At 38.1% G+C, this 23954-nt stretch overlaps 1 protein-coding gene across 5 annotated transcripts in view; it reads left to right on the forward strand.

The window, feature by feature from the left end:
• The first annotated feature begins 594 nt into the window (after nucleotides 1–594).
• The window catches only part of EDA (ectodysplasin A), a 409324-nt gene continuing 385964 nt past the window's right edge, over nucleotides 595–23954 (forward strand). For all 5 annotated transcript variants that reach the window (XM_066249996.1, XM_066249997.1, XM_066250000.1 and 2 more), the window contains exon 1: nucleotides 595–1160. In XM_066249996.1, the coding sequence (XP_066106093.1) occupies nucleotides 780–1160 (381 nt within the window). In that variant the 5' untranslated portion in view covers nucleotides 595–779. The remainder of the gene's footprint in view (nucleotides 1161–23954) is intronic.

A 23954-nucleotide genomic window follows, 5' to 3' on the forward strand; every position in this document is an offset into this window, starting at 1 on the left:
CCTGGCTCCTGAGTCTCCTTTTCTTTTGGCGCGCTATTGGATTGCAAACACAGCAGGCATGGTTTCATTCCAAACCAAGAACTGTTTTAATTAGTTTAACGTCTGTTAAACGCTTTGAAGATTGGAAGCAACAGATAAGTACTGGATGATGTTATTAGCAACTGCAGTTAATTGCAAACATTTCTATTAATACTAGTTTCTGCCTCCTTTTCCTTGCTCTACTTTCCAAGGTTCCCAAATCCTTCTCAGCCTCCTCCTCCTTTTCTCTCCTTTCCCTTACTGGCGCTAAAGGGTTAGATTGGGGCAGAGTCTAGGGGTGAGCGACAGCAACAATCACCAACTGGAACAGGGCAAGCGGGAAGAGCTGGGTGGGGCCGCCAGGCGAGGCGAACACACACGCCTCCAGGCTCCGCCCCGCGGCTGGAGGCCGGGGGTGGAACGCCACGGGGCGGGGCGCCCAGGCCAGACGGGCCCAGTGGTTGGACACCCGGGCAGCTGCTTGAGGGACGGGGCGGAGTTGGCCCGAACCTCCACCCTCATTCCCTCGGCGGGCCGAGCCGCCCCTCTTTCCCGCCCCTCCTCCTCCCTTTCCCACCCCTCGGAGTGGAGCTGCACATGCGGCTACTCCCTGCTCGGTCCCGCCCAGCCTTCGTCGCGCAGGATCGGGTCCCTCTAGCCCCCAGCCCATGGCGGGACAGTAGCCGCCTGTCAGGGGTCGTGAACGGCGGAGGCAGACGCGGCGGCTCTAGGGCCTCAGAGAGCGGGCGTCTCCGGAGGCCATGGGCTACCCAGAGGGAGAGCGCAGGGAGCCCCTGCCTGCGGCAGCGCCGCGGGAGCGGGGAAGCCAGGGCTGCGGCTGTCGCGGGGCCCCAGCACGGGCGGGCGAAGGGAGCAGCTGCCGGCTCTTCCTGGGCTTCTTTGGCCTCTCGCTGGCCCTCCACCTGCTGACATTGTGCTGCTACCTAGAGTTGCGCTCCGAGTTGCGGCGGGAACGGGGAGCCGAGTCCCGCCTAAGCGGCCCCGGTACTCCTGGCACCTCTGGCACCCTGAGCAGCCCCAGTGGCCTCGACCCTGACGGTCCCATCACCCGCCACTTCGGGCAGCAGCCGCTAGAACCCAGAGAAACCACTCTCACAGCAGACTCCCAGGACGGGCACCAGGTGAGTCACTTAGTTGGGACAGCGGTGGCTGAGGCCCCCTCCCTTAGGGGTCAGGCGAGGGCCCTCGTCTACCCGGCCCTGGGGCGACTCTGCCACCTCGAATTAGGAGGCAGGACCAGAGAGGGAGCAGGCGAGCGGGAGAGAGGTTGCCTCAGGGCAGGTTGTCCCCGGTCCCGTGCCCAGCTCACCCAGACGCCCTCAGGATCCCAGTACCTGGGAGCTCCGATCCGCGCCTGCCGCCCCAGGCAGCAGGCTGCCTCGGGGAAAGTTGGCTGCGCTCCCGGCCCGGCGCTGCGCGGAGATGCGGGCGCTGCCCCTCTGCAGGACTAACGGCAGCAGCTTGGCCCTTCTGCTCCTGGTGCGATTCTCTGCACGCGGTGTTTGTTTCTTCGTGTCCAGAGCTGATGCCAGCACTAGCAGGCTCTCATTTGGATTTGGAGCTGTAAATAGCTGCAATAACTGCTCCACGCCCATTGAAACAACTTTTAATTGTATTTTCAGCGCGGGTCCTTGTGCGCTGACCAGAATATGGGCTTGTTCACACTTACCTGCAATTTGAGATTGATTGTCCTCGGTGTTATAGTGAGGTTCATTCAGCGCCCCTGAGGAATTCTAGTAGAAATATGCCGTCTTGCTAGACAACTTCTGAGGAGCAATTTTAAAAATCTATGCAAATAAAACTCACCCTTTGCATGCTGGTTTGGACTCCTTTTTGGGGGAGTGGATGGTGAGGGTGAATGTGAAGTGTCTTTCTGTTGCTAACTTGAGAACAGGAATCTACTGATGGAATAATTTACTCAAGAATAATTTCTCAAGAGCAGTATTTTTATTTTCATTTTTATGGCGTTTGTGTCCTTGTTAGCAAACTGTTGGCTGTAGTGCTTGCTTTTTATCCTTTCTAGCTCTTTATTCAAGGAAGTTTAGTGTACTTGAAATAATTACTCTTGACCTCCCCATTTTGTCTTATGTAAAACTTAAGCATCTAGAATCCTTTCGGGGTGGTTAAAGAATAATAGTGACTGTTTTCTTCTTGGGGAAGAGGGCAAGTTGTGCTAGTAAGTTCCCTGAGGTGAACGACCCAGGCCTTCTATTTGTACTACCACATCCAGAGTCATTGTCATACTCTGTAAACATTATTTGTACTACTTTGACCACTCATTGGAAGCTGGTGTCCCATTCATAAAAATACTATAATGTCATTTTTCTATGATGTGTATTGTAAAATTGCCCTGAAACTTAAAATGTCTTGCTGGCACACTCCAACTTATGTAACAGCTTATCAAATAGAATCAGTAGACATGCTTCTTATACTTGAAAACTTTAAACACTGTAGCTAAATGATAAATTCTGGCTCCCTTGATCCACTGCCCCCTATAATGCCCAGTAAAAATACTTAGCAGCTGAACATTGATACATGAAATTAGGAAGGAATTGAACTTATTTAGTCAAAAGGTAGCCAAGGCTTTTTGGCAGTCAGAATGGAGAAACCTGTGATTATAGACCGAGGATTAATTAGCAGGACAGCTGGATTCTAGGTCTTTCTGTGATGGTGTGCACCTCTCACAGGTCTATATTGGCATTTAGTTACTTGTTCTTTGCATGGCATTTCAAATAGTTCTGTCTATGTTTAAATACAGCTCCCTATCTTCTGTCTTTTATTATTCCTGTTTTAATATTTCTGAGCAATAGAAGCATGCATATTGACTCTTTAATTTGCTGACATCAATTGCAGTCAGTTTTTTTTTTGTTGTTGTTTTGTTTTTACAGTTGTGAGGGGCCGTATGGGTCCATTTTGTTTAATCCTCTTGGAGAACATATAGGCTCTGAGGTGTGTATATGGGGGGGGGTATGTCCAAAATCATATGACTATGGTCAAAATTAGAATAGAAGTTGGTCTCTTGACTCCCAGTTCATTGCCCATTCTCCTATAGCATATTATCTCCTGGCATCTTTTGGAGGAAAGTGGGGTGGATCTCCACAGTAGAATTTTTCCAAAGTAGATGGCTCAGATATGCATCACTTTCTTCTAATCCACCCTAGTTTTGGCCAAAGATTAACCATGCATTCCTTATTCTTCCTGAACTTCACTTTCAAAAGAATGCAAGCATGCTTTAAAAGACTTTTAGCTCAGATTCAACTTAAGTTTGTCTTAAAGATATTACTTTTAGTATACCAAAAAGAAAGAAGAGAGAAAAAGTTGATTGGCTATTAGAGTTAAATTGATACTGCTACATTTTGGGTAAAAAATTTGGTGCCCTGGTGCACCCTCTGCTGGCTTTGCAGGGCATTTAATTGCAGTATCTGCTGACAGTCAATATTCTAAGTTGTGCTGACAGATTCTGATTCATAAATAAGGAAGTAAACAACCCTGCGGGATTTGGCCATGTAACTCATGTTTTTATATTTTAGTTTTTCAACACAGACGGTTGCTGTTACAGCAACTCCTAGGTGGAGAAGAAGAAAGATAAAAATAATACATCCTTCAGTGGGCAGCACATTCACATTTCTTGCCAGTTTATCTTCAAGGAGTGAAGGCAAACTGATGAGAATAAATTGCAGGGTGATCTCGTGAGACCACGTGAGCAGAACAATCAGAGGTACTTCATTATATAAGACCATTCAAACCTATCCATGCTTGATATGATGGGCTCAGTTATGACCCAAGGAAGGGATCTAGAAATCAGTAAAGATGTATGTATGTCACGCCTCAATTTAAAAACTTTTAAAACACAATACACAGGAAATTAGGTTAGTCAGGAAACAGAGAGAGATCAACAAAGTTCTCCAGGGGAATTGTTATAGAAAAGCCTCCCCAGTGTGAACACAGTTGCTGATGAAAAAAGTGAGAGGGTCACTTTGGACCTGGAATCATAACTGTCCTTCAGCTAGAGTAGCTAAAGGTCTGTAGATTTATCTGGATAGCCAAGATGATCTCAAGAGAAACATCAGTCTCTGTTTTAGACAATATACAATATGATTGTTAAAGTAAAAAAATAATAAAAATAAAAGTCACTGTTAACCATTCTGTGAAGTTGGCCCAGTTGTGATTGTGGTCTTCAAAGCCACAAATATGGTGGCATCAGAAGGAAGGGTGTTGAAAACAATGACAATATAAAACCCTTATCTTTTCTATGTAAAAGGCTAAAAGTGGATTTACACCCCAATCATGTAGAAAATTCTAATGTTTTCTCCTTAAGAAAAACTCAACAGCTGATAAAAGTCTCCAGAAACCCAATTATATTAATCCAAAAGATGCAGGGACTTTCTAGTTGTTCTTTTCAGTCTAGAGAGGGAAAGATTGAAAGAAGAGTATTAAACCATGAGAGAAATGACTAAGGTTAATATATTGGTATAATTTAACCACTTCTGTCAATAAATAGAAATCCTATTATGAACCAGACACTATGTTAAGTATCAGATATCTTTTTTTTTTTTTAAAGATTTTATTTATTCATTATAGAGAGGGGAGAGAGAGAGAGAGAGAAAGAGAGAGAGAGAAGGGGGGAGGAGCAGGAAGCATCAACTCCCATATGTGCCTTGACCAGGCAAGCCCAGGGTTTTGAACCGGCAACCTCAGCATTTCCAGGTTGACGCTTTATCCACTGCGCCACCACAGGTCAGGCCAGATATCTTTTAATGCAGGGGTTGGGAACCTTTTTGGCTGAGAGAGCCATGAACACCACATATTTTAAAATGTAATTCCATGACAGCCATACAATGACCTGTGTACATTACACATTATCCAATAAAAATTTGGTTTTGACCTAGAGGACAGCTGTGATTGACTCCAGCCACCTGTGACCATGAACATGAGTGGTAGGAAATGAATGAATTGTAATACATGAGAATGTTTTATATTTTTAACGTTATTATTTTTTTATTAAAGATTTGTCTGTGAGCCAGATGCAGCCATCAAAAGAGCCATATCTGGCTCACGAGCCATAGGTTCCCGACCCCTGCTCTAAAGTTTAAGAAGTATTTAGAAAAATATGTACAGGTAGTTTAATAAGGGTTTATTTGAGACTGTTGGGATATTTGGAATATGTTCCTAATTATTTGAAGTGATGTTATAGAAGTCAAATTTTTTAATTAATTTTAATGGGGTGACGTTGATCATTCAGGGTACATATATTCAGAGAAAACATTCTCTAGGTTATTTTGACATTTGATTATGCTGCATTCCCATCACCCAAAGTCCAATTGTCTTCTGTCACCTTCTAACTGGTTTTCTTTGTGCCCCTCTCCTCACCCAACTCCCTCCCTCTCTCCCCCATCCTGTAACCCCCACACTCTTCTCCATATCTCTGAGTCTCACTTTTATGTCCCACCTATGTATGGAATCATATAGTTCTTAGTTTTTTCTGAATTACTTATTTTGCTCAGTATAATGTTACCAAGGTCCATCATGTTGTTGTAAATGATCCAATGTCATCATTTCTTATGGCTGAGTAGTATTCCATAGTATATATGTACCAAAGCTTTTTAATCCACTCGTCCACTGACGGACATTTGGGCTGTTTCCAGATCTTTGCTATTGTGATCAATGCTGCCATAAACATGAGGGTGCATTTTTTCTTTTCAAACAGTGCTATGGTTTTCTAGGGGTATATTCCTAAAAGTGGTATAGCTGGGTCAAAAGGCAGTTCAATTTTTAATTTTTTGAGGAATCTCCATACTGTTTTCCACAGTGGCTGCACCAGTCTGCATTCCCACCAGCAGTGCAGGAGGGTTCCCTTTTCTCCACATATTCGCCAGCACTTATTCTGTGTGGTTTTGTTGATGAGCGCCATTCTGACTGGTATGAGATGATATCTCATTGTGGTTTTAATTTGCATTTCTCTAGTGATTAGTGATGTTGAGCATTTTTTCATATGCCTATTGGTCATTTGTATGTCCTCTTTGGAGAAGTGTCTATTCATTTCTTTTTCCCATTTTTTGATTGGATTGTTTGTCTTCCTGGTATTGAGTTTTACAAGTTCTTTATAAATTTTGGTTATTAACCCTTTATCAGACATATTGTCAAATATATTCTCCCATTGTGTAGTTTGTCTTTTTATTCTGTTCTTACTGTCTTTAGCTGTGCAAAAGTTTTTTAGTTTGATATAGTCCCATTTGTTTATCCTGTCCTTTATTTCACTTGCCAGTGGAGATAAATCAACAAATATATTGCTCCGAGAGATGTCGGAGAGCTTACTGCCTATGTTTTCTTCTAAGATGTTTATGGTTTTAAAGCTTCTATTTAAGTCTTTTATCCACTTTGAGTTTATTTTTGTGAATGGAGTAAGTTGGTGGTCTAGTTTCATTTTTTTGCAGGTAGCTGTCCAATTTTCCCAACACCATTTGTTGAAGAGGCTGTCTTTACTCCAATATATGCTCTTACCTCCTTTGTCAAATATCAGTTGTCCAAAAAAGGGTGGGTTTATTTCTGGGTTCTCAGTTCTTTTCCATTGATCTATATGCCTGTTCTTATGCCAGTACCAGGCTGTTTTGAGTACAATGGCCTTGTAGCATAACTTAATATCTGGAAGTGTGATACCTCCCACTTTATTCTTCCTTTTCAAGATTGCTGAGGCTATTCGTGTTCTCTTTTGGTTCCATATAAATTTTTGGAATATGTGTTCTATATCTTTGAAGTAAGTCATTGGTATTTTAATTGGTATTGCATTGAATTTATAATTGCTTTGGGTAATATAGACATTTTAATGAGGTTTATTCTTCCTAACCATGAGCACAGTATATGTTTCCATTTGTTTGTATCTTCCCTGATTTCTTTTATCAATGTTTTATAATTTTCCGAGTAGAAGTCTTTAATCTCACTGGTTAAATTTATTCCTAGGTACTTTATTTTTTTGGTTGCAATGGTGAAGGGGGTTGCATCCTTAATTTCTCTTTCTGACAATTTATTATTAGTGTATAAAAATGCCTCTGATTTCTGAGTATTAATTTTATATCCTGCCACCTGGCTGAATTCATTTATCAGGTCCAGTAACCTTTTGACTGAGACTTTAGGGTTTTCTATATGCAATATCATATCATCTGCAAATAATGATAATTTTACTTCTTCTTGTCCAGTTTGGATGCTTTTTATTTCTTTTTCTTGTCTGATTGCTGTGGCTAGGACTTCCAGTACTATGTTGGATAAGAGTGGTGAAAAAGGGCATCCCTGCCTTGTTCCTGATCTTAAGGGGATTGCTTTTAATTTTTGCCCATTGAGTATGATGTTGGCTGTGGGTTTGTCATAAATGGCCTTTATCATGTTGAGGTATGTTCTTGGTATTCCCACTTTGCTGAGACTTTTGATCATGAATGGGTGCTGGATTTATTTTATCAAATGTTTTTTCTGCATCTATTGAAATTATCATGTGGTTTTTCTCCTTCCTTTTGTTTATGCAATGAATCAGATTGATTGATTTCCAATTATTGTACCAGCCTTGCCTCCCAAGAATAAATCCCACTTGATCATGGTGTATGATTTTTTTCATATATTGCTGGATCTGGTGTGCTAATATTTTGTTGAGGATTGTAGCATCTAAATTCATCAGGGATATTGGCGTATAATTTTCTTTCTTTGTTTTGTCTTTGCCTGGTTTTGGAATTAGATTTATGCTCGCCTCATAAAAGGAGCTTGGAAGTCTTCCTTCTTCTTAAATTTTTTGAAATAGCTTGAGAAAGATAGGAGTTAGTTCTTCTTTGAATATTTGGTAGAATTCACTTGTGAAGGCCCAGGACTTTTCTTTTTTGATAACTGTTTCAATCTCATTTGTTGTAATTGGCTGTTTAGGTTTTCTGATTCTTCCAGATTAATTTTTGGAAGATTATATGTTTCAAAGAATTTGTCCATTTCATCTAGATTGTCTAGTTTTTTGGCATACAGTTCTTCATAGTATTTTCTTACAATATTTTGTATTTCTATTTAATCAGTTATTATTTCTCCACTCTCATTTCTAATTCTATTTATTTGAGTCCTCTCTCCTTTTTCTTGGTGAGTGTGGTTAAAGGTTCATCAATCTTGTTTACCTTTTCAAAGAACCAGCTCCTGGTTTCATTGATCCTCTGTGTTGTTTCTTTAGCCTCTATGTTATTTATTTCTGCTCCGAACTTATTATTTCCTTCCTTCTACTAGCTCTGGGCTTTACTTGCTGTTCTTTTTCTAGTTCTTTTAGATGCAGAGTCAAGTTGTTTATTTGAGTTTTTTCTAGCTTCTTAAGGTATGCCTGTAATGCTATAAACTTCCCTCTCAGGAGTGCTTTTTCTGTATCCCATAAATTTTGAGTTGATGTATGCTCGTTATCGTTCGTTTCTAGGAATTTTTTTATTTGTTCTTTGATCTCATTGTTAACACTTTTGTTATTTAATAACATTCTATGTTTCCAAGTGTTTGAGTATTTTTCAGTTTTTCTGTTGTGATTGATTTCCAGTTTCATGCCATTGTGATCAGAGAAATTGCTTGATATAATTTCAATCTTCTTAAATTTATTGAGACCACTTTTGTGTCCTAACATGTGGTCTATCCTAGAGAATGTACCATGAGCACTTGAAAAGAATGTATATTCTGCTGCTTTTTGGTGATAGGTTTTGAAGATATCTATTAAATCAAATTGATCTAGTATGTCCTTTAAGTCTGCTGTTTCTTTGTTAATTTTCTTTCTTGAGGATCTATCTAATGATGTCAGTGGGGTATTGATATCCCCTACTATTATAGTATTGCTCTTGATCTCGCCCTTTAAATTCATCAAAGTCTGCTGTGTATATTTAAGTGCTCCTATATTAGGTGCATAGATATTTATAATGGTTATATCTTCCTATTGGATTGCTCCCTTTATCATTATGTAGTGACTTTCTTTATCTCTTACTACAGTCATTGTTTTAAAGTCCATTTTATCTGATATAAGTATTACTACCCCAGCTTTTTTTTCATTTTCATTTGCATGAAATATATATTTTTTCCATCCTTTTATCTTCAGTCTATGTTCATCTTTTGTTTTAAGGTGAGTCTCTTGTAGACAGCATATGTATGGCTCCTGATTTTCTTATCCACGCAGCTACCCTATATCTTTTGATCGGATCATTTAACCCATTTACATTTAATGTTATTATTTATTTGTAGTTGTTTATGACCATTTTCTTCTTTAAAACTGTACTCCTCTTTTGCTATATTCTTTTTCTCCTTTGATTTCTTTATAACTGGCTCCTTAGCATTTCTTGCAGCCTTGGTTTGGTTGTAGTGAATTTCTTGATTTTTTTTTTTTTTTTTTTTTTTTTTTTGTCTGGAAAGCTTTTTATTTCTCCTTCAATTTTAAATGATAGCCTTGCTGGATAAAGTAGTCTTGGTTGGAGGCTCTTGTTCTGCATAACTTTGAATATTTTTTTGCCATTTCCTTCTGGCCTCAAGTGTTTCTGTTGAGAAGTCAGAAGTTATCTTTATGTGGGCTCCTTTGTAGGTGATAGTCTTTCTTTTCTCTAGCAGCTTTTAATATTTTCTCTTTATCACTTAGCTTTGGTATTTTAATTATGATGTGTCTTGGTGTAGATTTCTTTGGGTTTCTCTTTAATGGAGTTCTCTGTGCTTCTTTAACTTTTGAGATGTTTTCCTGCCTTAATTGAGGGAAGTTTCAACTATGATATGTTTAACAAAGCATCTATCCCTTGTTCTTTCTCTTCTTCTTCAGGAACCCCTATGATGTGGATGTTATTTCTCTTCATGTTGTCACAGAGCTCTCTTAGAGTTTCTTCAGACTTTTTGAGTCTCTTTTCTTTTTTCAGTTCTGCTTCCGTGCCTTCATTTATCTTTTCCTCTAATTCGCTGATTTGATTCTCAGCTTCATCTATCCTGTTTTTAATTCCTTCCATTGTGTTCTTCATTTCTGATATTGTATTTGTCATTTCTGACTGATTCTTTTTTATTATTTCAATGTCCTTTTTTATATTTGCTATCTCTTTGTTTGGGTGTTCGTAATGACCATCTATTTTTGTTCTAATATCTTTGAGCATCCTAACAATCATTATTTTAAACTGTGCATCTGGTAATTTGGTTATATCTGACTCATTCAGGTCCTTTTCTGGGGATTTCTCTTGATTCATTTGTGTTGCATTTCTCTGCCTTCTCATTTTGTCTTTGTAAAAGAAGGTTTTTGCCACTGGAGTTCACTTGGTGTGGCCTCTGTGTTCCCCAGGTGTGTTCTGTCTGCAGGCCCACCACTCCTTTGCTTTTGCTGCCTAGGGTGTTCAGGTATGGGTGTTGCCAGTGCCTGCCCAATCGGGCTGTTGGTGTGGTTTCTGCCTCTCCTTTACAGGAGTGGCTGTGATCATGTGCTCGGGTATACAAGCCTCAGAGGCCTTGGCCTTCACCCCGCCCCTGCAGGTGATATTATGCTTGGCCCAGAGGGCAGGGGTGAGCATTTTGCTTAGCTGTGGGTCTCTTCCTGATTCTGAGCTTTTGCCCCACCCCTGCAGGAGGAGCCCACTCATGGGATAGCTGCAAGCCTTGTCTCCACAGGCCGGGCAGAACTATGTGCCCACACTCAGTAGCGGGATTCTGCCTTTTCTAGGCTTTTGGCTCCACCCCCGAGGGAGGAGCTGGCTCCATGTCAGGCCACAAGCCTCAGTTCCTCAGGCAGGGCAAGGCTGTGCTCCTGCACCCTTGCTGAAGGGCGGGTCTCCACCCCTTCAGGGGCTTCTGCCCTTCTCCCAGAGGCTTGATTGTAGGCAGCCTGCAGCTGGGATTGACCACTTTTGCACGTACCCTCCTCCAGCCGGGCAAGACTGAGCTCACACCTGGGCCTCAGTGGTAGCCAGTTGGCTTCTTCCCTTGCCAACAGAACTACGCTTCCGAATCCTGCCGCTGCCCACCCTCAAGTGAGCCCTCAGCTGTTTGGGTGGGGGTGCTGTAGCTCAGACCCTAAGACTCACTACTGTAGTCCCAATAGCTCCCTCCTTCTAAGCAACTCTGCTCTAAGTGCGGTGGGAGAGCTTGTTTGGCTGGTGTCCTGCTTCCCTTTGCTGGTATTGCTGTTTCCAGGGGAAATATTCACTTCAGATTTGGGAAGTGACTCGTCCCAGGGGTTAGGGTGGCTGTCTCTCAAAATGTTTCTCTCTGTGCCTCCTAGATTACACTCTCTTCCTACTACTTTAGTCCTCTCCTCTCTCCCCATGCCCCAGAGCCCTGGGTGAGTGGTTGTGAGAGAGATTTTCTGTGCAGTCCCCTTAAGAAGAATCCTGGGTCTGAGAAATCAGTCTCTTTCTCACGAACAGTATCCTGACTTGTTTCCAGCTAAATACTGTCCATATTCCTCTTCTGGGCTCTGGGGCTGCAGGCTGGGGCTGTGTTCCTGGGACTCAGGACCCTCCCCTCTCTGCTAAACTCACTTCCCACCACGGGAGTCTCTCCCAGCTGCCATTCGCTCTGGGGAGGTGGGCAGCCCTCTCCGCATTTCTGCTTTTCCTACCAGTCTCAGCGTGGCTTCTTCAGTGTTCCTTGGTTGAATAGTCCTCTTAGTTTAGTCCATGGTTGGTTTTTCCAGATTATGGTTTTTTTTTTCTTTTTACAGAAACAGAGCAAGAGTTAGAGAGAGGGATAGATAGGGACAGACAGGAACTAAGAGAGATGAGAAGCATCAATCATCAGTTTTTCATTGTGGCACTTTAGTTGATCATTGATTGCTTTCTCATATGTGCCTTGACCGTGGGGCTACAGTAGACCGAGTAACCCATTGCTCAAGCCATTGACATTGGGTCCAAGCTGGTGAGCTTTGCTCAAACCAGATGACCTGGTGCTCAAGCTGGCGACCTCGGGGTCTCGAACCTGGGTCCTCCACATCGCAGTCTGATGCTCTATTCACTGCGCCACCACCTGGTCAGGCCAGATGATGGTTCTTAAAATTAGTTTGTAATCCACTTTGGTTTTGGAAGTTGGAAGTTGCTACGTCAACCTACTCCATTGCCATCTTGTCTTCTTCCAGAAGTCAAATTTACCTTCACAAAACATCTCATGATTTAACTAGATAAATATTAAATCTAAAAAAATTTTAGGGGAGTAAAAATTCAGGTAAAATAGTTTTCCACAGATTAAATCTAGAATTTTCAGTGTGACATTAAACTTTTTTTAACTAACTGGCTTTATTATACCTATCCTATTTTCTCTCTCAGTAATACTACTCTTGCAACCCACCCACCATATCCTGTCTTGTGATCATTAGGCTATGGTTCTTTTTAGTAAATATTGTGTTTTTATACTAGAACTCCTCAGGAATCTGCCTTATTTTTTGTCATTTTCAAAAATACCAATCATAGTACTTTTTAAGTTTAGAGGACATGCTTAAATACTTGTTGAGTTGAATATTATTTGCGGCCTTTGTAGATGTTTATGTAAAACAAAGACATTTTCTCTTTATGTAACAGGCCTGTTTTTATCAGGTCTTACTATCCTTATGAATTGTCAGCTATGCTTATCTGAGTAAGTAGTTCCATTGGCAATGTTTCACTGGTTTTCTGGAATCATTAGAGAGCAAAATGGAGAAGAGCCCTAACCATATCACCTCTAAGATAGCACAAAAGCTTTCTGTAATGTATCATTTGATATTTTGTTTGCTTTTAGTTCCTATCTCTCCCACCCTCTCTTAGATATTATAAAAAATGATATGTAATTTGTCTGTAACTACCTTATAGAAAGATCTCCTTATACTAGAGAAATTTTGATTCCATTTAATCCCCAAGAATATAACCAAGGGATACCACTTGCCTTTCCTGTAGGTTTTCCCTCATAGAGGACCATCTTTACTCTAGCTTATAAATACTCATCACTTAACTCTTCATTTGTTTTCTTTTATAAACATTTTTTTCTGTTGAAGAATAACATGCACAGCGAAAGGTCACAAATCATAATTGTACAACTTAATGAATTTTTATACAGTGAACAAACTAATGTTAGCAGAATCCAGTTCAATAAATAGAACTAGTATATCACAACCCTTATGTTATGTTCCAACCCTATTTCTATACCATTCTCCTTCTCTAAAGTTAATGACTATTCTGACTTGTAATGTCATAGAGTAGTTTTGCCCATTTTGAACTTGATAAAAATAAAATCAATCTATATATTTTGGAGGTCTGATTTTTGTTTTTGTTTGTTTGTTTGCTTATTCAATACTATATTTGTAATAGCCATCATTTTGTTGCATGCAGTTATGGATTTTATTTTAATTTTTGTATATTATTCACTTCTTTTAATATACTACAATTTATTTACTCATTCTACTGATAATGAATATTTTAATTATTTCCTGATTGAGATTATTATAAATAATGATGCTATAAATATTATCCTACATATTTTTTAATATATGAACTTGAATTTCCATTGAGTATATACCTAGTTTGGAATTTCTGAGTCACAGGGAAAGCATATTTTTAAATTTATTGATCACGATAATTTTTTAAGTGATTCTACCATTTTACATTCCCACCAGTAATTTATGAGAATTCTAGTTGCTCTACATCCTTGCTAATACTTCTTATTATCACTCTTTTTAATTATAGCCATTGTGGTGGGTGACTTTGTAGAATATATTATTGTGATTGTGATTGGCATTTTTCAGAAGACTAGTGAAGTTTTACTCCTTTTCACATGTTTATTATTTATTTGGATGTATTCTTCTGTGAAGTGCTTATACAGGTATTTTGCCCCCATTTTTAAAATTGGATTATTTGTCCTTTTCCTATAGATGCATAAGAATTCTTATATACCCTGGCTATGAATCATTTTTGTATTTTTATGTTACAAGCCCTTCCCAAATCTTTATAGCATCCTTTGAAGAACAGAAATTTTTAATTTTAATGTATTTAGTTTTTTAGTATTTTTTATTATGAGCAGTATTTTTTGTGTTTCATTTAAGAGGTATTGCCCTATCTTGAAGTCATGTAGCTGTTCTCCCATATTGTCTTATGCTTTCACATTTAGATCTACAATCCACCTGCAACTCATTTTTGTGTTTGGCAAGATATAGAGGTTAAACTTTGTCTTTTCCATATAGGTATTTAATTGTCCAGTGTCATTTATTGTAATATCTTTTCCTTTATTTCCTTATACTGTCACCTTTGTCATAAATCAACTGTCAGCATATGTGTGAAATTGTTTCTGAATATTTTGTTCTGTTCTATTAGTTTATTTCTCATTGTACTAATACCATAGTCTTAATTAGTGGACTTTATAACAAGCTCTTTATATCTGATAAAGCAAGTCCTTCCAGCTTTTTCCTTTTCTTTAAAAGTATCTTAGATGTTCTCGGCCCTTTGCATTTTTAAAATATATTTTAGAATCAGCTTGTCACATTCCACACACATACACGTACAAAAATTAGCTTTGGAGAATGATGTCAATAAGATGGTGGATTAGGAAGTCCTGGACCCTTCCCCCACAACAAACACACCAGTTCAGCAATAATTTGTGGACTAATTCCATTTGTGATAAATTAATAAACTATTTGGAAAGCTCCTGTACCTGGGGAAAACATAAAAGCAGACTCATTGAAGCTGTTAGGGAGATTTGAGATACCCTCTCACCAGAGTTCCTGCTACCTGCATGGTACCATATGATACAGATGAGACCTCCTACCTTCCAGCCCCTCCTAGTTGAGAGAAGTGGTTGGTTCACATGTCCAGAGCTCCAAGTTTTTGAGGACTGTCTTTGTCTTGCCTGTTTTTGAACTGTGAAGCATCTGCCTAGGCCCTAGCGGAGAACAGAGGTGGTGGTTTGGGCTGATAACACCATAGATCCTCCCTCTTTCTGAGCAAAAAAACAAGAAAAGAAAACATCTCCGCTCTCAACATTCCCCCAAGCAAGAAAAGAGTTTATCTGTGTATCTTCTGCTCTATCTCCTCCAAGCCTTCCCAAAGAAATGACATCTGATGTACCAAACTGGAAGCCCTGAGGTATCTAGCACAGTCTAACTTCCTGAGGGAGAACAGAGATGATGGATGGGACTGGCAGATGCCATAGATTATCCCCCATGCTCACATGGAGTGAATGGATGAAACATCTTAGCTTTCAGTTTACTCCTGGAGATAGAAGAATTGATCTGTGCATTCAGTGTCACAACTTCTCTGGCACTGTCCAAAGAGTTGGCACCTATTTTACTATTCTTGGAGATCTGATGGCTCTGGCAGTGTAACCACCTGGAGAGAATGGAGATGACAGTTAGGACTTGTAAATGTCACAGCTTACTCCCCCATACACACTCAGCACAGAGTGAATAGACAAAAACCACAGCTATTTGCTTCTCCCTTGGGAGAGGCAAGGTGGTTGTAGAAGCCCCCAGAATCTCTTACCTGACTGATTGGTGAAAGTCTTCTCCTGTACAAGGGCAGTCCATGAAGACTGAGAGGAGTGCCTGCTTAGTGTCTTGTGCAGACACCAACACAGACAGTCAAGAAAAATAATCAGCAAAGAAATAAAAAGGAGCTCATTAAATCTCTAGAAACTGACCCTAAAGAAACAGAATAATAACATTCAGATGACAGAGAATTCAAAATAACAGTTATAAAGATGCATAACAAGATCAAGAGAACAATGTATGGAAATTGAAACTCATGGAAATAGATAAAAGTGAAGTGGTTATGAGGGAGAGGGGATTGTGGGGGAGAGAAGTGAAGGAGGGGAGTAAATAGGAACAAATTTGCATTGACAGAGTGATTTGACTTTGGGTGATAAGTACAAACCCAATCAACAGTTCAAATACTATAGAGATATTTACCTGAAACCTATGTACTTTTATTGATCAAGTCATCCCATTAAATTTAATTTTCTAAATAAATTTTTAAAAAGAACAATGTATGAATGAACTGAGAATTTCAACAGAGGTAAAAAAAAGATTAAAAAGTATCAAACAGAAATTATAGAGCTAAAGGCACAATGACTGAAAAATTCATGAGAGGAATTCAACACCAGACTAGGTAAAACAGAAGAATCAGTGACATAAGACAGATTATTGGAAACAATTCAGCCAGAGGAACAAAAAGAAAAATAAAGAATAAAAAAGAGTAAGGAAGCATAAGGTACTTATGGTATACCACCAGATGGACCAATATAAGCATCAGGGGACTCTTAGAAGGGGAGGAGAGAGAGAAAGGACCAAGAAGCTTATACAAAGAAAGAATAGCTGAAAACTTTTCAGTTATGGAGAAGGAAATGGACAGCCAGATTCAAGAATCTTAAAAGATACTAACTAAATGAACTCAGAGAAATCCACAATAAGACACATTATAGTCAAATTATAAAAGTGAAAGCCAAAGAGAGAATTTAGAAAAAAATCAAAAGAAAAGTGACATATACAAGGGAACTGCCATAAGACTATCAGAAAAATTTACAGCAAAAACCTTGCAGGCCACAGACAATAAGATGGCATATTCAAACTGCTTAAAGGAAAACAAAAATAAAAAAAAACAAAAAACAAAACCCTGCTAACCAAGACTATCATTTCTGTCAAAACTGTCCTTTAAAAATAAGGACTGATGCCTGACTAGGCTGTGGTGCATTGGATAGAGCATTGGACTGGGATGCAGAGGACCCAGGTTTGAAACTCCAAAGTCGCCAGCTTGAGCACAGGCTTACCAGCTTGAGCACAAGGTCACTGGCTTGAGTGTAGAATCATAGACATGACCCCGTGATCCCTGGCTTGAAGCCCAGGGTTGCTGGCTTGAGCAAGGGATCACTCAGTCTGCTGTAGCTCCCTTGTCAAGGCACATATGAGAGAGCAATCAATGAACAACTAAGGAGACTAAGGAGTTGCAACATAGAATTGGTGCTTCTCATCTCTCTTCCTTTGTCTCTCTGTCCCTATCTGTCCCTCTTTCTGACTCTCTCTCTGTCTCTGTCAAAATAAAAAAAGGATAGATAAAGACATTCCTAGACAAATAAAAGCTGAGGAAGTTCATCACTACTAGACCTGCTTTAAATAAAATATTAAAAGGAGTTATTAACGTGAAAAACCACTCAGCAGCTACACGATAGCAACTAGGAAACTTTGTAAAAATAAACATATAGATATATACAGAATACTGGATTACTGTAATTGTAGTAGATAAATCACGTTTATTTCTAGTATAAAAGGTTAAATTACAAATATATTAAGAATATGATTAAGATATTTTAAAAGATAAACAGTATGAGTAGATTTAAAATGGGACAAAAATAACAGTGTGTTGGGGAAGAAGTTAGAATGTAGAATGTTTGTATGCAATCAAACTCCAGTTGTTATTAGCTTAAAATAGACTGTTACAAGGTATTTTATTTAAGCTTCAAGGTAACCACACACAAATGTCTGTAGAAGTTACAAAAAAGAAAGGAAAGGAATAAAAGCATATCAATACAATAAATCACAATGCACAAAGATGGGCAGCAAAAGAGGTAATACAAAAGAATCTCAAGACTAACAGGAAGGAAACTAATTAGATAGTAATAGTAAATTCTCTCCTATAAATAATTAATTATAAATAGACAAAATTGCCCCAAAGAAATACTGTGGTTGAATTGATAAAAGCAAGACCCAATCATATGCTTCTTACAAAAAACTCACTTTTGATTAAGAACACATAGACTGAATGTGAAATAATGGAAAATGATAGTCCATGCAAAGGGTAATCAAAAGAGAGCAAGGGTGCTTATACTTATATCAGACAAAATAGACTTTTAAGTAAAGAACTTTCAGAAGAGACAAAGAAGGACATTATACAATGATAAAGGAGTCAATCCAACAAGAAGATGTGACAAAAGCAATACAAAGAGGGAAGTTAATTGCAATAAATGCCTTCTTTAAAAAAGAAGAAAGCCTGACCTGTGGTGGCGCAGTGGATAAAGCGTCGACCTGGAATGCTGAGGTCACCAGTTCGAAACCCTGGGCTTGCCTGGTCAAGGCACATATGGGAGTTGATGCTTCCAGCTCCTCCCCCTTCTCTCTCTCTCTCTGTCTCTCCTCTCTCTCTCTCTCTCTCTCTCTCTCTCTCTCTGTGTCTCTCCCTCTCCTCTCTAAAATAAATAAGTAAATTTAAAAAATTAAAAAAAAGAAGACCCCAAATAAACGACCTAACCTTACACCTCTAGTTGCTAGAAGAACAAACCAAATTTCAAGTTAGAAGGAAGAAAATAACAAAGATTAGAGCATATATAAACAAAATAGAAGATAAACAAATTAATGAGACTAAGAGTAGGATATTTGAAAAGATAAACAAAAGTGATAAACCTATAACTGGACTAAATACAAACAAGAAAAAGAAAGAGAGAGATGACTCAAATAAAGTTAGAATGAAAGAAGAGACACTGCCACTGATTGTACAGAAATAAGAGAGATAATGAGACTACTATGTTCATTATATGTTAACAAAATGGATAACCTAGAAGAAACAATTGATAAATCCTAGAAACATGCAACCTACCAGTACTAAATCATGAAGAATTAGAAGTCTGAACACACCTATAATTTGCATGGAGATTGAATTATTAATCAGAAACCTCACAACAAAGAAAATCCCAGGACCAGATGGCTCCACTGTTGAAATCTACCAAATATTTAAAGAAGAAATATTACCAGCCTTTCTCAAACTCCTCCAAAAAAATTGAAGAGGAAAAATACTTCCAAGCTCATCTTATGAGACAAGCATTACATTGGTACCAAAGCAAGACAAAGACACCAAAAGAAAATAAAACTATAGGCTAATATTTCTGCTGAATATAGGTGTAAAAAATCCTCAGCAAAATACTAACAAACTAAATTCAATAGCATATTAAAAGGATCATACATCACAATCAAGTGGAATTTGTTCCTGGGATGCAAGAATAGTCTAGCACAGTGGTTTTCAACATTTTTACATTTGGGGATTGGTGAAAATAGGAAAATTATTTTGGGGACCACTGAGGCAGAAATTACCCTGAGCATAAGTGAATTTGACTAAGATCATTGGGTCTATAATATTCATACATCAGGGTGGTTAGCTGTTTTGCAAACCAACACAAAATTTCTGGCCGATAGGTCGGCAGACAGGCAGTTGAAAGGCACTGGTAACATACAAAAATTATTGTGATACACTACATTAACAGAATAAAAGAGACAGATTACATGATCATCTTAGTGGAAGCATAAAAAGCATTTGACAAAATTTAACACTCCTTCGTGGAAAAAAAAATTCTCAACAAACTAGAAATAGAAGGAAAATTATTCAATATAATAAAAGACCATATAGGAAAAACCCATAGCTACCATCATACTCAATTGTGAAAAACTGAAAGCTTATGCTAAGGGCACAAGGAAAGAATGCCCACTCTCACCACTTCTATTCAAGAAAATACTGGAAGTTCTAGGTAGAAGAATTAGGCAAGAAAAAAAAAAAAGACATCCAATAAAGAATAATTAAAATGATCTCTGCAGATGACATGATCTAATAAACAAATTTAGTAAAGCTGCAGTTATTCAAATCAGCATACAAAAGTCAGTTGCATTTTTATATGGTAACAATGAAGTATCTAAAAAATTTAGGAAAACCCACTCACAATAACACCTAAAAGAATATTAGTACTTAGGAATAAATGTAACTAAGAAGGCAAAGGACTTATGTACTAAAAACTACAAAACATTAATGACAAATTAAAGAAGACACAAATCAAGACATTCAATGTTCCTGGATTGCTAGACTGAATATTGTTAAAATATCCATACTACCAACAGCAAATTACAGATTCAATGAAATTTCTATCAAAATATTAATGGCATTTTTCACAGAAATAGAACAATCTTAAAATTTATATGGAACCACAAAAAGACAATTTCCAAAGCAATCTGGAGAAATAAAGAACAAATTTGCAGTCATCACACTTCCTGATGTCAAATATATTACAGGGCTATATTATGGTAATCAAACAGTATGGTATTGACATAAAGAAGGACATACAGACAAATTAAACAGAATAACCCAGAAATAAATTCACACATATACAGTAAACTGACCTTTGGAAAGGGTGCCAAGAATACATAATGGGGAAGAATAGTTTTGTCAACAAATAGTGTTGGGGAAACTAGACATTCACATGCAAAAGAATGAAATTGGAACCTTATCCACAAAAATCAACAAAATGAATTGGAAATGTAAACCTGTGACCTGAAGCTGTAAAATTTCAAGAAAACAGTGTACAGCTTCATAACATTGGCCTTAGGAATGATTTTTCATGGGGATGACACCAAAAGTACAGGCAACAAAACAAAAATAAACGAGTTAGGCTATATCAAACTACAAAGATTCTGCACAGCAAAGGAAACAATTGAAAGAGTGAAAAAGCAACCTACAGCCCTGGCCAGTTGGTTAGAGCATCAACCCGATACACCAAGGTTGTAGGTTCGATCCCTGGTCAGGGCACATACAAGAGTTAACCAATGAATGCATAAATAAGTGGAACAACAAAGTCAACGTTTCTCTCTTTCTCTATCTCTCCCTTCCTCTCTAAAATCAATCAATAAATTTAAAAATGTTAAACTGATAAACTGGACCCAATCAAAATACAAAACAAATGTGTTTTTCAAAGGAAATGTTTATTTAGAAATTAAATTTAGTGGAGTTGACTGATCAATTGGAGTACATAGGTTTCAGGTGAACATCTCTATAGCATTTGAACTATTGATTGCATTGTGTGCCCATCACCCAAAGTCAAACCATTTTCTGTCCCCACATATTTGTCCCTCTTTACTCCCCTTCTTGTGGTAACTACTTCACTTTTATCTATGTTCATGAGTCTCAGTATTATATCCCACCTATATGGGATATATATTTGACCTTGAAAACATTATACTAAGAGGATCAGAAAAAGCTAAGAACTATATGATTACACACATAGGTGGGATATAAAACTGAGACTCCTGGATATAGATAAAATGTGAAATGGTTATCAGGGGGAGGGGCATAAAGAGGGACAAATATACAGTGACAGAAAACGATTTGACTCTGGGTGATGGGCACACAATGCAATCAACAGTTCAAATGCTATAGAGATGTTCAATTGAAACCTATGTATTCTTATTGATCAATGTCACTCCATTAAATTTAATTTCTAAATAAAAGTTAATAAAATATAGCAAAAGATATAAACAAATAGCTTAGCACAGAAGATATTCAAATAAATACATGAAAGGATGCTAAATATTATCTATCCTGGAAATGTAAATTAAAACCACAATGGGAACAAATACCATATGATCTCACTTATATGTGGAATCTAAAAGCCAAAAAATTAAACTCATAGATAGAACAAATTGTAGGTTACCAGAGTTGGAGGGTGGAAGGTGGACAAAGTGGCTGAAGGGAGTCCAAAGGTACAATTTTCCAGTTAAAATATAGTATAAATGTCATGGAGGTGTAATGTACAAGATGGTGACTAAAGTTAATAATACTGTACTGCATATTCAAAAGTTGCTAATAGATTTTAAAAGTTCTCATAAGAAATATAATTCTGTAACTATGTATGGTGAAAGATTTTTTTAATTTTGCTTTTTAAAAAATATAATTTATTGTGTTTACTTAGATTCTAGTGTCTCCCCAAAATCATCCCCCCTCCACTGTATTCCCCTCAACATTTCCCTTGCTCTCTTCCCAACAGCTTCCTCTCCCTTCCTTTCAGTTTAATTCCATTCCTCAGTTGACATTGTTCCTTGGATTCCTCAAAAGAGTGAGGACATATGATTTTTTTTCTGTCTTTGCCTGGCTTATTTCACTTAACATAATAGTTTCCAGGTCTATCCATGTTGTTGCAAAAGGTAATATTTCCTTCTTTTTCATGGCTTCATAATATTCCTTTGTATATATGTACCACTGCTTTTTAATTCATTCATCCACTGATGGACACTTGGGCTGTTTCCAGATCTTTGCTATTGTGAACAATGCTGCCATAAACATGGGGGCGCATTTCTTCTTTTGAAACAGTGCTCTGCTGTACTTAGGGTATATTCCTAAAAGTGGTATAGTTGGGTCAAAAGGCAGTTCGATTTTTAATTTTTTTGAGGAATCTCCATACTGTTTTCCACAGTGGTTGCATCAGTCTGCATTCCCACCAGCAGTGCAGGATGGCTCCCTTTTCTCCATATCCTCGGAAGCACTTATTCTTTGTTGTTTTGTTGATGAGCGCCATTCTGACTGGTATGAGGTGATATCTCATTGTGGTTTTAATTTGCATTTCTCTAGTGATTAGTGATGTTGAACATTTTTTCATCTGTCTATTGGCCATCTGTATGTCCTCTTCAGAGAAGTGTCTATTCATTTCTTATGCCCATTTTTTTATTGGATTGTTTGTCTTCCTGGTGTTGAGTTTTACAAGTTCTTTATAAATTTTGGTTATTAACCCTCATCAGATGTATTGTCAAATATGTTCTCTCATTGTATGGTTTGTCTGTTTATGCTGTTCATCTTGTCTTTAGCTGTACAAAAGCTTTTCAGTTTGATATAGTCCCATTTGTTTATCCTGTCCTTTATTTCACTTCCCTGTGGAGATAAATCAGAAGATATATTGCTGTGAGAAATGGTGAGTTTACTGCCTATGTTTTCTTCTAAGACGCTTATGGTTTCAGGACTGACAGTTAAGTCATTTAACCATTTTGAGTTTGTTTTTGTGAATTGTGTTAAGTTGGAGGTCTAGTTTCATTTTTTTGCCGGTAGCTGTTCAATTTTCCCAACACTATTTGTTAAAGAGACTGTCTTTAATCCATTGTATGCTATTACCACCTTTGTCAAATATCAATTGTCCATAAAGGTCTGGGTTTATTTCTGGGTTCTCTGTTCTTTTCCATTGATCTATATTCCTGTTCTTATGCTAGTACCAAGCTGTTTTGATTACAATGGCTTTGTAGTATAACTTGATATCAGGAAGTGTGATACCTCCCCCTTTATTCTTCTTTCTAAAGATTGCTGAGGCTATTCATGTTCTTTTTTGGTTTCATATAAATTTTTGGAATGTGTTCTATATCTTTGAAGTATGTCATTGGTATCTTAATTGGTATTGCATTGAATTTATAAATTGCTTTGGGTAATACAGATATTTTAACAATGTTTATTTTTCCTTACCATGCCTTTTATTTCTTCTTCTTGTCTGATTGCTGTAGCTAGGATTTCCAGCACTATGTTGAATAAGAGGCACCCCTGCCTTGTTCCTGATCTTAATGGGATTGCTTTTAGTTTTTGCCCATTGAGCATGATGTTGGCTGTGAGTTTGTCATAAATGGCCTTTATCATGTTGAGGTATGTTCTCAATATTCCCACTTTGCAGAGAGTTTTGATCATAAATGGGTGCTGGATTTTATCAAATGCTTTTTCTGCATCTATTGAAATTATCATGTAGTTTTTCTCCTTCCTTTTGTTTATGTGATGAATCACATTGATTGATTTGTGAATGTTGTACCATCCTTATGTCCCCAGAATAAATCCCACTTGATCATGCTGTATGATTTTTTTTTTTTTACGTACAGCTATATCTGATTTCCTAATATTTTGAAGATTTTAGCATCTAAATTCATCAGGGATATTGGCTTATAATGTTCTTTCTTTGTGTTTTCTTTGCCTGGTTTTGGAATCAGAATTATGCTTGCCTCATAAAAGGAACTTGGAAGTCTTCCTTCCTCCTGAATTTTTTGAAATAGCTTGAGAAGGATAGGAGTTAGTTCTTAGTTGAATATTTGGTAGAATTCAGCAGCAAAGCCATCTGGCCCAGTGCTTTTGTTTGTTGGGAGGTTTTTGATAGCTGTTTCAATCTCATTTGTTGTAATTGGTCTGTTT

Source organism: Saccopteryx bilineata, chromosome X (assembly GCF_036850765.1).
Source record: "Saccopteryx bilineata isolate mSacBil1 chromosome X, mSacBil1_pri_phased_curated, whole genome shotgun sequence".
Lineage (NCBI taxonomy): Eukaryota > Metazoa > Chordata > Mammalia > Chiroptera > Emballonuridae > Saccopteryx > Saccopteryx bilineata.